The 17796-nt window shown below is 40.2% G+C and overlaps 1 protein-coding gene across 1 annotated transcript; it reads left to right on the top strand.

Moving 5' to 3' along the window:
• The first annotated feature begins 9348 nt into the window (after nt 1-9348).
• On the top strand, nt 9349-13189 carry LOC135637225 (small ribosomal subunit protein RACK1z-like). Its single transcript, XM_065149783.1, has 2 exons — nt 9349-10370; nt 12845-13189. Exons 1-2 carry the CDS (start codon nt 9498-9500, stop codon nt 12941-12943), a joined length of 972 nt encoding a protein of 323 aa, XP_065005855.1. The 5' UTR covers nt 9349-9497; the 3' UTR covers nt 12944-13189.
• Nucleotides 13190-17796: the final 4607 nt, after the last annotated feature.

Below are 17796 nucleotides of genomic sequence, written 5' to 3'. Positions count from 1 at the left end.
GCTTCCTCTTGCCTTGTGTTAAGGCCTTCTAACCCCAACTTCGCCTTTGTAAGTTGAGTCACCCTAATTCATTCGTCAAATGCTTCTTCGAGATAAAGTGCATGTGTCTCGAAGTTTCCTTTATCTTTGACGCTATACAAAATGAGTATACTCCATCAGAATTATGGACCCATTGAATAACAGGATCTTGCTCTTGCTTGATCTTATGTTTATATCCTTGACTTTTATCTATGGAAAGCTTCTACCTTCGCTTCATGTTTTGTCTCCTATGTCGACTCCCTTCATGTGGCTTGGGTACCTCACCAAGTTAAACCCAAATTACTTTGTTCCTCGGTTTGCATTGAGTTGATGGTGGCCCTCGCACCCACCGTTCCATGAGTCAGCCATTCGTTGAGTTTGATCTTCGTATCGACTCCAATTGTACCTTCATTTAGTATTGTCTTGGGTCACTCCCTCACTTGATCTCACAATGCATCCATCAACGCATTGTCACATGTGAGACTCATCACCGCTTGCTCGATCTGTTGAGCTTTATAGAGTTGTTGTCTTAAGGTACTTCTCAACATGTGTAGTCCATTGCGCATGATTCTCCCTCTCGAGAATCGAGACTTATCCCTCCTAGATATTTGGCATGTTGGAATAACTTTTCTCTTTACATCATTCTCTCTAAATGTTTCAGAGACCACCATCCCCTTTGACTAATCTACCTTGCTAAACAAACTATATATTATTCTGGCCCTACAAATGCACTTATTAAATTGTGACTCCTTGTCGATACAACCTTTGCTGCACCCCTCAAGGCCTAGCAACATATTGAACTTACCACACATTTCAGTGTCCTATGGACGTATACTTCCCATGTCGAGAAGAAAGTTTTAATGTTTCATAGTGTTGAGTTTCGATCACCTTAGGATAACCATAAATAATCTATCGTCTGCATGCAAGCCTTTGCATGAGTATCGAATTCTTTGAGTCAGTAATTTTTCTTACCTTTGTGAGATTTGTACAACTCTTTCGATCAGTGAGCAACCCATCCTACCTTATATGGTATCATCCTTTGCCAAGCACTCAACTTGTCTTGAGCACCGTCAAGTTTGGTTGCCAATGTCGAGTCATATCTCTAACTCAGTCATGTTGGGTCCAGTCCATATGTGGGTTTGGATAATTGGGTCTATTGAGCCCAAATCAGTAATTAAGAGAGAAAGGGCAAAATTGGGCGACGTGCGTGCAGTGAGTGTGTGTGCACACAGTGAGATTGCAGCGAGCGTGCAGCGGCGTGCAGTGAGAAAAGAGGAGAGAGAAATAGAGAGAGAAAGTAAGGTTTTTAAGTTTTTCTGCTTGACGATCGGTGGCCAAACGTTGTCAGTTTCGGCCCAAATTTTATGTGGAGAATCCTTGCAGCAAACTCTATAATCCTAACGGTGTTGATCTACAGTTTACCCTCTCTAAGGTACTTTCCTGCGATATCCACTCTGTGAAACCTAGAATTCTCTTTTGAGGAGATACATCCTACGTGATGAAGATATGCTATCCTTGAGCCAAGATCTATGATCTTGATGTTATTCTGATCCTCTAGTTATTCTAGAGAAGACCTACTGTAAACCTGTTATCATTATTATTGATAGTGGAAGTTTGAGGTGGACTACGGTCCCGTGGTTTTTCCTACATTGAGTTTTCCACGTTAAAAAGATTTGGTCTCACTGTGTGATTGATTTATTGCTCTATTGTTTATGCTGTGCTGATTGATTTAGCGTTTTGATATCAAGTTGGTATTTTGATGAGGAACCTATTTTGATACACAGAGGGAAAAGAATTATTCCGCATTAACAGGTTTCTTCCCAACAAGTGGTATCAGAGCATCAGGTTGTTTGATGCTAGTTTTCTTGTGTGATTGAAATGGAGTCAGATGGTATGATTAAATTGAACTCATCAAATTATTCCACTTGGAGACGTCTGATGGAAGATTTGCTCTATTGCAAAGATTTGTATAAGCCTATCAAGGTTAAAGATAAACCTTCTATTATGGACGATGAAGAATGAGAAGTTCAACATAGAAAAGCTATTGCCTATATTAGAAGATGGATGGATATAAACTTGCATGAGCATATTTCAGATGAAACCAGAGCTGATGTTGTTTGGCAAAGGTTAGAAAATCTCTTTGCGAAAAAGACAATAGGAAATAGAATTTCTCTCCTCAGAAGGCTTGTAAATTTGAAGTATAAAGATGGTGGTAACATTGTTGAGCACATAAGCCTATTTCAGAGTATTGCAAACAAGTTGGTTGCTATGAAAATGAATATAGATGATGAGATGCAGGGATTATTACTTCTCATCTCTTTACCAGAAAGTTGGGAAACGTATGTGGTGACTATTTGTAACTCCACACCAGAGGGGACTCTAACCATAGATATGGTTAAAGACAGTTTGCTAAATGAAGATGCAAGAAGGAAAGAACAGGGTGAATCTTCTTCTGGTGCATTTGTTACTGAAAAACAAGAAAGACGTGGAAGAAGTCATAGCAGAAATCCACATGGTTATAGAGGAAGATCCAAGTCTAGAAGAGATATCAAATGTTTTCACTGTAATAGGCCAGGTCACATGAAGAAAGAGTGTAGGTTTTGGAAGCGAGAACAGAATGAAATGAAGAAAAATGAGAAAGAGATCAATACAGTTGCTGCTGAAGGTAATATCACTATTGTTTGTGATGAAGGTTGTGTTAGCCTTGTAGCTCAGGATAGTAATTGGGTAATTGACTCTGGTGCTTCATTTCATGTTACTTCTCATGGTGATTTCTTTAGATCTTACACTGCCGGTGATTTTGGTAATGTCAGAATGGGAAACAATGGTACATCTAAGATTATGGGTATTGGAGATATTTGCTTGGAGACCAGTATTAGGAGCAAATTAATACTCAAAGATGTAAGGCATGTTCCAGATATTCGTCTTAACTTGATATCTACAGGTAGACTTGATGATGAGGGCTTTGCACATTATTTTGGTGAAAGTAAATGGAAACTCACTAAAGGTTCTCTAATTGTGGCAAAAGGAAAGAAGATTAACTCTTTTTATGTCATGGAAGCTAAGCTACACAAAGGAGAGATTAATGCAATTCGAAAAGGTGAAAGTATAGATCTTTGGCATAAGAGGCTTGGACATATCAGCGAGAAGGGACTTCAAACTCTTGCTAGAAATCAGTTCTTACCAGAGTTGCAAGGTACATCTCTTAAATCTTGTGATCATTGCTTAGCTGGAAAAACACATAGAGTTGCATTTCAGACATATCCATCATCTAGAAGATCTGATGTTATTGATTTAGTTCATACTGATGTTTGTACTATGCAAACTAGAACTCTTGGAGGTGCTCTTTATTTTGTTACTTTTATTGATGACCATTCTAGAAAAGTGTGGGCTTTTGCTTTGAAATCTAAAGACCAGGTACTCAATGCTTTCAAGGAGTTTCATGTCAATGTTGAAAGAGAAACTGGCAGAAAGCTAAAGTGTGTTCGATCAGATAATAGTGGCGAGTACAGGGGTCCTTTTGAGAATTATTGCAGGTTTCATGGTATCAGGCTTGAGAAAACAGTTCCTAAAACTCCTCAGCAGAACGGTGTGGCAGAAAGGATGAACAGAACCATTGAAGAAAGGATTAGATGTATGCTTTCCCACGCCAAGTTACCAAAGTCATTTTGGGGGGAGGCTATGAGAACTACAGTTGACCTGATAAATCTTTCTCCATCAGTTCCTCTGCAAGGTGATGTTCCAGAGAGAGTATGGAGAGGAAAATATATATCTTATAATCATTTGAGAGTCTTTGGGTGTAAAGCATTTGTTCATATTCCCAAAGATGAGAGGTCCAAGCTTGATAATAAGGCAAAAGCATGTATCTTCTTGGGATATGGTCATGAAGAGTTTGGATACAGATTATGGGATCCAGTGAACAAGAAGATTATTAGAAGCAGAGATGTTGTGTTTCTTGAAAACCAATTGTTTGATGATGGTGATAATGTTGAGAAGCCAGAAACCTCTGTTTATATTCCTTGGAGTTTGGGTCCAGTTCCTTCACCTGTAGTTCATGATGATCATGGGGGAGATGAACAAGAAGATTGTGGTGAGAATACTAGTGATGATACACCTACAGTTGATGATGCTGAACCAACTGAACAGGCACCTCCACCACCAGTTGAGATTCCATTGAGAAGATCCACTAGAGAGCGACAACCCTCTACCAGATATCCTCCACATGAGTATGTTATGCTTACTGACGGGGGAGAGCCAGAAACTTACCAAGAAGCTATTCTACATGAGAATAAGAGTGAGTGGGTTAATGCCATGCAAGAAGAGATGAGATCCTTGCTTGAGAACCACACCTATGACTTGGTAAAGCTGCCGAAAGAGAAGAAAGCTCTCAAGAATAAGTGGGTTTATAAATTGAAGACTGAAAATAATGGCTCACAACAAAGATACAAGGCACGACTAGTTGTGAAAGGATTCAGTCAGAAGAAAGGTATTGACTTTGAAGAAATATTTTCTCCGGTTGTGAAAATGTCCTCTATTCGAGTTGTTCTTGGTTTGGCTGCCCGCTTGAATTTAGAAGTTGAGCAACTTGGTGTAAAAACAGCATTTCTTCATGGTGACTTAGAAGAAGAAATTTACATGGAGCAACCAGAAGGTTTCAAAGTCAAGGGAAAAGAAAATCTGGTATGTAAGCTTAGGAAAAGCTTATATGGACTCAAACAGGCACCTAGACAATGGTACAAGAAGTCTGATTCCTTTATGATGAGCCAAGGGTATGATAGAACCACATCTGATCATTGTGTGTTTCTGAAGAAATTTTCAGATGATGATTTTATTATTTTACTGCTATATGTTGATGATATGTTGATTGTTGGTCATGATGTTGAAAAAATTGAAAAGCTTAAAAGAGAGCTAAGTAAGTCTTTTGCCATGAAAGACTTAGGATCGGTGAGACAAATACTTGGCATGAAGATTCTTCGTGATAGGAAGAAAAGGAAGATTTGGCTATCTCAGGAGACTTACATTGAAAAGGTTCTTGAAAGATTCAACATGAGTAAAGCCAAAGCAGTTTGTTCTCCACTTGCAGGTCATTTCAAGCTGAGTTCAAAACAATGTCCTACAAGTGAGAAAGAAAAAGAAGAAATATCCAGAGTGCCTTACTCATCTGCAGTAGGCAGTTTGATGTATGCTATGGTTTGTACTAGGCCAGATATAGCTCATGCAGTTGGAGTTGTTAGCCGATTTCTCTCTAATCCTGGAAAGGAACATTGGGCAGTAGTAAAATGGATATTAAGATATCTAAGAGGTACTTCCAGGTTGTGTTTATGTTTTGGTGATGATGAACCTGTGTTAGAAGGGTACACAGATGCAGACATGGCAGGTGATACTGATTCTAGGAAGTCCACTTCGGGATTCTTGATGACATTTGTAGGAGGAGCAGTCTCTTGGCAGTCTAAGTTACAGAAGTGTGTTGCTCTATCAACCACAGAAGCAGAATACATAGTAGTTACTGAAGCCTGCAAGGAAGCTTTATGGATGAAAAAGTTTCTACAGGAATTGGGCTTGAAACAGGAAGGATATACTGTTTACTGTGACAGTCAGAGCGCTATTCACCTCTCCAAGAATTCAACATACCATTCTAGATCCAAGCATATTGATGTGAGATATCACTGGATTCGTGATGTGCTTGAGATGAAAGAATTACAGTTGGAAAAGGTACATACCAATGAGAATGGTTCAGATATGTTGACAAAGTCTTTGCCTAAGGAGAAGCTTGAAGCATGTAGGCGAAGAGCGGGCTTGGTACAGCCCACCATATGAGTTGGAGGGGGAGAATTGTTGGGTCCAGCCCATATGTGGGTTTGGACAATTGGGTCTATTGAGCCCAAATCAGTAATTAAGAGAGAAAGGGCAAAATTGGGCAGCGTGCGTGCAGTGAGTGTGTGTGCGCACAGTGAGATTGCAGCGAGCGTGCAGTGAGAAAAGAGGAGAGAGAAATAGAGAGAGAAAGTAAGGTTTTTGAGTTTTTCTGCTTGACGATCGGTGGCCAAACGTTGTCAGTTTCGGCCCAAATTTTATGTGGAGAATCCTTGCAGCAAACTCTATAATCCTAACGGTGTTGATCTACAGTTTACCCTCTCTAAGGTACTTTCCTGCTATATCCACTCTGTGAGACCTAGAATTCTCTTTTGAGGAGATCCATCCTACGTGATGAAGATATGCTATCATTGAGCCAAGATCTATGATCTTGATGTTATTCTGATCCTCTAGTTATTCTAGAGAAGACCTACTGTAAACCTGTTATCATTATTATTGATAGTGGAAGTTTGAGGTGGACTACGGTCCCGTGGTTTTTCCCACATTGGGTTTTCCACGTTAAAAAGATTTGGTCTCACTGTGTGATTGATTTATTGCTCTATTGTTTATGCTGTGCTGATTGATTTAGCATTTTGATATCAAGTTGGTATTTTGATGAGGAACTTATTTTGATACACAAAGAGGGAAAAGAATTATTCCGCATTAATAGGTTTCTTCCTAACAAGTCATCCCAATCTTTATGTACTATACATTCTTCCTAGCTCATTTGTCCTCTTAATGCCTCTCGCATGAAGGGTCGGCTATTCCTCTTAATGTCAATTTCGGATGCCCACTCCTCTGAGTGACTCATTTTCTTACATCTCAATGCTCGTTTGTCCCAAATGATCATGCGTGCTGGCTGCTCTCAATGTAGCCTCACTAGGGTCCCCCACATTTGTATGCCAAGAGTTTCTATATATGCTTATCTCACTTTGATACCAATTGTCATAGACTTAGTTGTATCGTACAATTGAGTGTTCGTTCGCAAAGGGTCAACATCATTAAAATCTCTTACGATTTCTTAAGGACGTACAAAAGAGAAGATAAGTAGAGAAAATATTTAACTCAGGATTCACAAGCAACCATTTTAGCAAGCACTTGATAGGCAATGTAAATTTGAAATATGAATTTCACGAGCTTTGAATAGTTGCATGACAAATGGTCCAATAAGGTCTACCGTAGATTAAAATCCCTACAAATGCCCACATAATATAACCTTCGCTTACAAGCCTAAAAACAACTACCAAAACCAATCAAAATGAGGATTCAAAGCCAACCGTCAGCCCTCTATATGTTATGTAATGCATGAACAAATCGTAAGACATAGATATATGTGAGTATTACATCGATTACTATATTTATAGCTTTGTCCATGATAATATAGTGGTGAAACCTCATGTAGTTTGTTAGAAAGTACCGACCTCACCCCAACCTCAAGAGCCGGTGCTGAAATAAATTGATGTCATCATTGGTGAACCTATCTTGGTGGGGGAACAACTCCTTGAATCATAAAGCTTATATTCGAGCAACCATTTAAAAGAGCCAAGAATGAAAGACGACTTAAACATAACTTCAAAAGAAGAAGAGATAAAATACCTCAACCTAAATCATGACGATACTTTGGTGGTCTTTGTGAGTGATTAATGCCTAGATGAAGAGAGTTCTGACCGATATATGTAACTCTACCGACATCCTCTACTTTGATGCTTTTCGAAAACTTGAACCATCAACTAATGAATATACATAAATAACTTCTTTTTGACGAGATTCACTCGTGATTCCACCTCCCCTCTTGGGATCGTGAACTTGCATGTTACATTCATAGACAAACTCTACTTCAAAACAATATTAACAAAGTTTATGATGATGGATATCCTCTCTTTGTACAATGTAATCATAGGTCGACTAATACTAAATAACTTGAGGGCAGTGGTATTGACTTACCATATGGTGATAAAATTCCCGATGAGGGTCAACATCTGAGAAGCAACCCAAGGAAACCACGCCAGTGCTACCTAATGACAATCTCCTGCTGAAGAAAGTTTTACTTGAGGCACCACCTATAGACCCCCAAGACTTGGCCAAGTTCATCCTGTATCTCGAGCTACTAGAGTCACTGATTAAAGTGCCCTTAGATAAAGCTCGAGCCTACCGAATTGTTCAGGTTGGGACAACCCTTCCAGAGATAGGTGCAACTCATTAAATTTCTTCAAAAAATTATTAAAATATTTCCGAGCGAAGGAATCGACCACAAAGTAACTTGAACATTTCCTTGAAGACATGATCAAAGTAAAGACTTCCTAAGTTTACTTCTGATCACCGATGAGTAATTAGTAAGGAGATAAATAAGTTGTTATGAGTAAGGTTCATTATAAACATACAATACCTATAATGACTCGATGATATTATAAACTAAAGAATACGTATTGAGTCTATTAATCTCAATAAAACATGCCGAGAAAGCAGTTATCCCTTCCCTCTGTTGACTAGTTGATTGATGCTAAAGCCATAGAGTATATGGTGCCGCTAATGCGGGAGTTGAAGAGATCACACATGAAACATAGGCCAATGATGGTTCCAACATAACATAAATCAAATATTAATATAGTATATGTCAAGCGTAGTTTAACGGTGGCTTCACATTATATATATATATATATATATATATATATATATATATTTTCACTGCATCTACAAATGGCTCTAATATCAAACATCACGTCAAATATTACGATCCGATCATCTAGTTTTACCCATTTTCGATGTTTGAAAACCACGAGGAGACGGTCTCGCCGCAGTCGACGGGAGCGTTGAAGCGCACATAGTACGCCAAGAAGCCGTGCGACGCGTTTCCCTCGTCGCGCCGGCACGCCTCCTCGCGGATGTTCTCCTCAGCCGGCCGCCGGATCTTCGATCGCTGATCCTGGTGCTCATTGCTGCCACATCCGCTGGCCTCAACGGAGGCAGGGTCGGTGGCAGTGTAGGATGAGGAGACCGGGGACCCGCGGCAGCGGTGGCGGAGGATGAGGGGCACTAGGGTTCCGAAGGCGGGGGAGGGGCTTAACGTTCCGATTACTCTGGTATTGTCCTTACAGGTGAGACGACGGTGGTGACTTGAGGAGGACAAAGACACAGAGGACGAAGAGAGGCGGCTGCGGCGGCCATGATGGTGGCAGAAGAGGCGACGTCCACGCGATCGTCGACGCGGGAGTTTGTTGGCGGCTTGCGGCGGTTTGGGGATGACAGAGAACTTTTGTGCTTTAAATTGAATTGGATTCGAATTTGGATTCATATTCCGATTCGAAGATTGGAATCCGATCAAATCGACATCACACATCCATCGTCATTTTGGTTCGATTGAAATGGACATGACTACGCGGTTCGAGTTCGTCTCGGAACATTGAACCAGACCGGATTCCGTTGGACTTTTGTAAAGGGGCTCGAACTCAATAACCTGGGCTGAAGGCCTGGCTCGAGCAATTTGACAACCACCTCTCGTGCAGCGTCCTAAACCCTAGCCGGTCCTCCCATATTTGAGGTCATTTCTGCCGATCGCCTCTTCTCACCCCCTCCTTTGACCCCTAGAAGCCGACGCCCTTCTCCTCCTCTCTGCCGCACATCCAAAGATGGCCGACACTCTGGTCCTCCGGGGCACGATGCGTGGCCACACCGACATGGTGACGGCCATCGCGGCCCCCATCGACAACTCTGACATGATTGTATCCTCCTCCCGGGACAAGTCCGTACTCGTGTGGCACCTCACCAAGGACGCCCCAGCCGCCTCCGCGGACGGGAGTGGCGTCGACTCCTACGGCGTCCCCCGGCGGCGCCTGACCGGGCACTCCCACTTCGTCCAGGACGTGGTCCTCTCTTCCGATGGCCAATTTGCCCTCTCCGGTTCCTGGGACGGCGATCTCCGTCTCTGGGATCTCTCCACCGGTGTCACCACCCGCCGCTTCTTTGGCCACACCAAGGACGTTCTTTCCGTCGCCTTCTCTATCGACAATCGCCAGATCGTGTCTGCCTCCCGCGACGGCACCATCAAGCTCTGGAACACCCTCGGCGAGTGCAAGTACACCATCCAGGACGCCGATGCTCACACCAACTGGGTTAGCTGCGTCCGTTTCAGCCCCAACGCGTACCAGCCTACCATTGTTTCCGGTTCCTGGGACCGTACCGTCAAGGTCTGGAACTTGACCAACTGCAAGCTCCGATGCACACTCGCTGGCCACGCCGGCTACGTCAACACGGTTGCCGTCAGCCCGGACGGCTCCCTTTGCGCCAGCGGTGGTAAGGATGGGGTCACGCTGCTCTGGGACCTCGCCGAGGGGAAGCGCCTCTACTCGCTTGATGCCGGGGCCATTATCCACTCCCTCTGTTTCAGTCCCAACCGATACTGGCTTTGCGCTGCCACTCAGGAGAGCGTGAAGATCTGGGATCTTGAGAGCAAGTCCATCGTGCAGGATCTCAAGCCTGAGATCACTACCACTAAGAATCAGGTAATCGGCTCATTTAGGTAGTGAATTAAAACAAATACATCAAATTCTGTTGATTCCAGTGATGCAACTCTTATATTTGCGAGGGCCTCTGTAGAACCGGCCTTGTCCATGTACTGATTGGATTTCAGAATATTAGGTTCAACAAAGAACGATCTTTCTGCCACCATTTGATTTAAATTGGAAGCTTAGTTACGGTCAATTTATCTTGCATTCAGTAAGATCATGACTAATTAGAGTTTTAGATGTGCTTTCCATGGGTCTTCTTCGCATCCAGTTCCAATTATCCTTTGATCATCATTATTTAGGACTATGGTATGCTAAGAAGTGATAAAATTGTATATGTATCACTTTCTATAACAGAAAACTTTGTTTTGATATATCTGAAATAATGACTTACTTTGTGCTCATTCTCCAAAAGTGTGTTCTTTAGCTATTAACTAGTTGCTAAGATGTTTGTTAGCTGTATTTCACTGAGACCATGCACATAAGATGCCAACATTGACATTTGAGGTCCCGATATCTTGGCTGCACATGCCATCAAGATGTCCATTTCGGGATATTCTTGGAGTACTAGTTAGTTTAACATTATGTAATACCTGTATTAGTTAGGGGAACATAATGTAAACTGGATTATTGTAGTTTCTGTTTTTATCCCTCCTGCTGCACATTTATTTTATTGGGATTGTGGCTCATGCTTTTTTTATTCTTGTTGCTATTTCTGTCAGTTGATATAACTGGGATTTCTTATATGAGAATTTGTTATTTCTGTTTATTTAGAGTTTTTATGATCTGTAATTGTTGAAGAGTGTAATATTTATGCTCGTGAAACCAGGTAGCAACCGTTTAAAGCCTTTTAGACATAAGGAATGGTCTAGAATAGGATTGATAGGCTTGGCTATGGCAAACTACATCCATGTAGGTGAAAAATAAGAAAATAAGCCACTTAATTAGAGTACTTTTTATTTTTTTTAAATATGGTAATCTTTTTGAAAATGAAGTTTCTTCTCAATTCTCTTGGATTAGTGTTACAATTTCATGAGTCAGTAAATCTTACAGTTCATAAGTGCTGCTTCATTCCATCAGCAGGCACATGGGATTTTAGATTTCTTAATTATGTAACAAATTTTATTGTGTATTAATTTGTTTATGATTTAAAGTTCTTTAATAATTAAATAATGTGATAGCAACTGATTTTCTTTTACATATGATGCAATTTTCTTTTTTTTTAATTTTTTGAAGCTCTCTGTTCACTTTGTTTTATTTGTCATTGTCTGGCAAGTGCTAAATTATCTTATTTCAATTGACCAGACTTGAAAATTTTCTCGTCATTATAACCAGTTCGATAATCTTAAATGATTTATATTGCCCTAAAACCTTTCAGAAGATGATGGTTTGTATCATCTCACAGCATAGGTAAACATATAGAAATTTTGCACATATTTCCAGAATCCAATGATTTATCTGACTTGCTCTAATTAATGGTCCTGTTATTTTGTCTATCAAATCAATCCTATATTGTTTAACGTATGGGTCTTGCTTGGTCTAATGTATTAACTGGGTGTTTTATAAAAGGTTCTGCACTTGTATCTTTGTAGATCCGCTTTTCAATGGATCTAATTTTGTCTTGGATAGTGTCAACTAGTTGTTGTAGAACAATTATGACATATCCTTTGACCTTGAACCACCATGTTCTAACTAAATCAGATAGTATCTTCAGTGGCTTACATGTTGACCTTTTACATGTAAACAATTCTGCGGTCTGTTGTCATGCGATTTCTTTAGAAGTCATTGTATGACACCACCACACTTCTCTTCTGAAATCTTAGATTTAATCATCATGTTATATCACAAGAGTATCAGATTTGGGAAGAAGCAAGGTGTTCATCATATTAAATCCAGGATAATACGACTTCTTTTGTGGAATCTTCCATACTGAAAATTTGGATTTAGGTCATTGACATCCTCAAACCCCTCCCCTCATTTTGCAGGATCTCCGGATAAGAATCTGGAGCCTCCAAAGAGGGCATGGGATTTCTCAGAAAAATATGTAGTGTTAGTTGATTTAAAGTTGATTATAGTCATATTGAGTTAGGGAAGATTCCAGCATGTCCTGTTTTAGTTGGACATTCATTCAGTTTCATGATTTATTCATTTATTGTTGACGCATAGACTTTTGCAGCTTTATATCACATTTTTGACATTGACAAACATAAGACTGCCTGTTTCAACTAAGTTGTATTTGTACAAGAGACAGTCTTCCCAGCAATACTCGTCTTGCAGCTGCTGTAGGCAGTTGTGGTTACGTTTTTGCATGATTAGTTTTTATCTTCTGATAATTCTATTTTTCTTTTTTGTGCTTGGTGTTTTAATTGGCCAATCAAAGTCGAAAGCTTGTGGATTTGAAATGTTTCATTCCAAAGAGTGTTGCCAGATAATTGTCTCAAATCTATCCATGTTTCTCACTCTTTGCACAGATGTTATACTGCACAAGCTTGACTTGGAGTGCCGACGGTATCACACTGTTCACCGGTTACACCGATGGAACCATCAGAGTTTGGGAGATACGCTACTAGCGGTGGACAGCCTACTCGGCGATGACTCTTGTGCCGCCACTATTCTTAGGTTTTAGTGTTCTAAGCAACTGTGACGCCCACATTTCAGGTTATCTTATGTAGGTGTATGTGTTTGGACCTCCTTTTTTTTTTTTCTTTTGAGCTCTCTCTCTCTCTCTCTCTAGCGTGGTAGGAACGTTGCTTTTCGAACCATTGTCATTTTATTTGCCATTAGTAGCTATCTTTGCATTTTTCCCTTTGTTTTGATGGCATGAAGTAATGAGTTGTTGATAATGCTAGCATAAATGTTTTGTCATTTTATTTGTTCTCTTAATTTTGATAGTATTGAAGTTTTTGAGTTGGTCCAATTAATAAAAGATTACATCACTTTTGATTCAATCACACATTAAGAGATTTAGATTAATTTACAAGATTCAGAGGGGATGAATTACTATTAAAACTGTTTAATGACTTTGAATCAATCGACGAAGTTGATAGGTGTCAATTATTCTATCTGTTCATTGCCCCTATCAAATGCCAAAGAGGGTACGGAATGAGTCTAACAATCGTTACATGCTGCTGCCGAGTGCCAAAGAGGGCTGTTTGGATTGGGTATCCACTCGATCCGATCCACCACCACATGTCCGTCGTAATCTAATCTAGCCATGGCGGGTCGGCCGGCGTTGGTATTTCATGTCATCTTTTTGTCTGCACTCAAGCGGGGGAGTTGGTCCCCTCGACGTGTCATGAACAGCAGCAGCAGCAGCAGCAGCATCTGCCACCCTCATCATGTGGTCTTTAGTTCATCCACGAAAAGATCGGCTCTCGGCAGACTCTTCTGCCTTTACGCAATGAAAAGACAGCATTTACCGGTCTATACGTTACGGCCTTTTCCTCTCTCGTTATTCCGATCTATACGACTTGTTTCCTTCAGTCCAACTCACATTTGGAACCTCCAACAGAAGAATAATAATCCATTTACATTGACTTGTAGCTGTTGCACAGTGTTCCTCCGGCATTCACACCTGATGATGCCATTCCCTCCCAGAGAAAGAACACAGAAGAGACATTAGCAGCGAGTTGGACAAGCAGTGGAATTCTTCACCGATGCATGCGAATTGTACAAACATTCATTTACAGAGACAGACATAGATCTAAACTACTCTTCTTCTCGTCTTCGTCTTCTTCTTCTTCTTCTTCTTCTTCCTTTCTCTCTGCCTTCTTCTGACTGTGTTTGCCCATAGCGGCGCTGCCAGCTTCGCCGCCCTCCATGAAGTCCTCCAACTCGAACTTAGGCCTCCAAACCGGAGCTGCTTCCGTCTTCATCCTCTTGATTCTGCTCGTCCTCAACGACTCTCTTATCGCTCTTATCTTTTCCAGCAAAGCGTAGAACTTGTCCACCTCCTCCTCCTCCTCCTCCTCCTCCTCCTCTCGGCGGCTGCCTCCTCCTCCTGGAGGTGGAGTTGATGCCTGGCTCCCTCTCTTGCCTCTCTCGCTCCCTTGTTCCATCCTCCAGAATGGATGGATGGAGGTGATCGAGTTGAGACGAGATGGGAAGAGAGGAGGCGGCATGTTTCTTATAGAGACGCGTCCTCGTTGACGTTGGCGATGTCCTCGGCACTCTGCGCGTCTGAGTCAACCTCCGCGACGTGGGTCGTGCGCTTGCTGCTTCAGCTGGCGTAATCGTGATGACGTAGGGTGGACGCCGGACTGCGTCGGATACAATGTCAACTCATTCACTGTGTGATGTTGACTTGATGAGAGCATTACACACAGGGTTGAGGATTCACGTTCATCACGCCGACGGTGGTTGGGGACACCACATTTAGATGTTTAGGGTTAAGGGGAGGGATGTTCGTGTTCATGTTCGTGGTATAGGAGTTTGGACATTAAGAAAGTGGACCAAATAATAATCCCATGTCATTAAGGACTTGAAATAATTCGATGGAATATATGGATTTTTGGTTCATAAATTAATCATTTAAAATTTTTTATTGGATTATTTTCTTCAAATCTAATATGATTCAAAAAGTTGGTTGAATGTGTCACATCAAGAGAGTCTATGAAAGCAATATTCATTCACTAAACACACAGCAATATTCTTTAAAAAAATTTAAGATTAAACCCAATATAAACTCTTTTTCATCCTCGAAATGATAATATTTCAAGAATATGTTACGTCGAATAAATCATGACATATTTCATGGAGTATTTCAAATCCAGCTAAGTTATTTTGGTTTTTTATTATTATTATGAATTATACCTATTAGAACATCAAAACAAACGGTATACATTAATTTTAGGATATTTTCCTATAAAATATTTATATTTTAGGTATTTCCTAATCAGTACATTCATTTTACTTTTTCTCAAATAATATTTTTAATTTGAAAAGATCCAAAATACCCCCTTAAAAATTTGCAACATTTTCGTTTGGCTTGTTTTTCAATTGCGTTTATAATACTTTTTATCGAGGCACTGAAAATATGAATATTATTGAAAGTCATTATAAGTAAGATCATATTTGATTATCATTGCTCATAGACCATTTATTTTTAAGTAGATTTTAAGTTGTTCTGATGGCCAAAACACTATAATAAATTACTTTTTTTTTATTTCTATTTAAGCGATATTATCTCTAAACTATTATAAATATATACTTGAAACGTAAACGTAATACGTATGATATATCAAATGATTTCTAGTATATTTTGATTTTATTTAATTAATTTATAGTATTTTCAAAGAGGTTTTACAGTAATTTCAATGGACTAAGAAGCGCGATAACAAACATTTTTTTTTTTTTGATAGATAATCTTGAGTTTTTGAATTAAAAGTATTGTTTGAAATATAAAAAAGAAGATATCAATTGAAAATTTCTTAAATTAGGAGTATTTTATAAGAAAAATCATCGAAGTTTCATTGTCTTTGGTCATTTTCTAAAATTGACCCTTCGATCTCACCTCGACCAGTTGGACCTCAAACCTAACTTGGTCTACGTTGGCTTGTCCGGCCTTTAGTGGGCGGTGTCAACTCCATCGGACCCACCATTGAAAGTTGAAGCTTGCACATGGATATGGTGTACGAGTAAATGATAGATTAATTAATTACGTGTATGATTCTTAATTGCGTTCATGCGAGAGATATTTATGAATGAAAAAGAAATTTCATCTTTCTCATTTATTTTTTTTTATTTTTTTATCATAAGATCTTAAGTTCGAATCTTATCTTTGTCACTTATTTTTTATAAAAAAATATAATATAATTATTGAAACTAAAACTTATCATAAATAAGAACTGATATTTTTAGGTCATTTTAGACAATTATATTTGGTTTTATTATTTTTTTATATTTTATTTATGGGTGATAGAGAGAACATTAGCACCCAAAAAAAAAATAGAAGAAGAAGGTGGAATTACTGTTTAAGGTCTTCATTCGGTAAAAGTCGTGGAAGGAATCCCTCCTCTAGACTGACGTCATCGCGGTTGATGGGTAGCTACGTCACGGTGAGCTAAGTATTTGGATTTGTCTTCATGCTCTCACTTACATGTCCTTCCTATATGGCTTTTTTTGGATTTTTTTTTTCTGAAAAGTATTTTATTTTTTAAAAAAGTTTTATTTTATCATAAATATCGATAATATATTTTTTTCTATAGATCAATCAGTAAATCGGTTTAGTTATAATATTTTTACACCGTATTAATATATTTTCAATAATAAAACTATATTATAGTGTTTTCGACAATACTAAAAAGTATTGTAACATAATATTTTTGTGTAAAATTTGTAAAAATATTATATTATAGTATTTTTACACCACATTGTGGTTTTTTCAATAATATTGGAAAATATTGTAATGTAATAAAAAAACACTATAATATAGAAAAAAAAAAAAGGAAAAAAAGGAGACAATAAAATTCATCAATGGAGACTATAATCAATTTATAACTCAATTTCGACGAATCGTAATTTAGAGAAGAAGAAGTACATTCCTACATGTAATTCGTCATTAGGACGACAAAAGAGGAGAAGCTTATCACATCATCCTTTGTTTCTGGAGACAATAAAAGCATGCCGACCCGAGCGGTATTTGTCTCTTCCACGCTCTTACGGTCAACAATTCTGTGGCCTCCGTCTCTCCGTCCCTTTCTGCCGCGCAAGCTCATTAATGGTGGCGAGTGCCATGGAAGTCACTCGATGTGATCTTTGATGGAGCATGCATCGTTACAGCTCTACGGACGAATCATCCGACACGGCAGACATCGGTGTGACCGCCTACGCTCTTCTGGAGCCTTCTGCTTTCCTTTCCTTACGGTGGTGGTAAAAGATGCGGCTATGCGGTCGTCTTCGCTCTTCCTAACGACAAGAAGCCTCAGCTACCGCCGCCGGGATCGATGGAGGAGAGCCAGAAGAGGAATCGGCAGCTGGCCGCGGCCGCGGACGACGAGGGAGAAGGGAAGGATCGCGGACGGGTGACCGAGGACGAGGTGGAACGGTTCTTCGCCATCGTCAGGCGGTTGCAGGACGCGAAGTCGTCGTTGTGGTCGGAGCACCACGATATCCGAGACGGCGGCGGCGACGACCAAGGCGAAAAGAAGATCGCAAGGAGGGAGATGGCGGCCGAGGTTCGAACTGGAGGACTTCGAGGGGGTTGCCGATCGAGATGACGGCGTTGGTTCTCCGTCAGCGGTGGACGGGAAGGTGAGCTATGGCGGTGGGGCCGACTTGGAGATTGACCTCAACGTGGAGCCCGGCAGGAATCGACTTTAGTGGTTGGGTTGGGTTCCACGAGGATATGCCATCAAAGTCTGACACACGCGTATGAAAGCATATGTACATGTAAGTACGAAAAGTCACGAATGCTGGAGAACAA

Source organism: Musa acuminata, chromosome BXJ3-4 (genome assembly GCF_036884655.1).
Source record: "Musa acuminata AAA Group cultivar baxijiao chromosome BXJ3-4, Cavendish_Baxijiao_AAA, whole genome shotgun sequence".
In the NCBI taxonomy this organism is placed as follows: domain Eukaryota; kingdom Viridiplantae; phylum Streptophyta; class Magnoliopsida; order Zingiberales; family Musaceae; genus Musa; species Musa acuminata.
The sequence above is the reverse complement of the archived record's forward strand: the minus strand, read 5'-3'. Positions and strand labels throughout refer to the sequence as shown.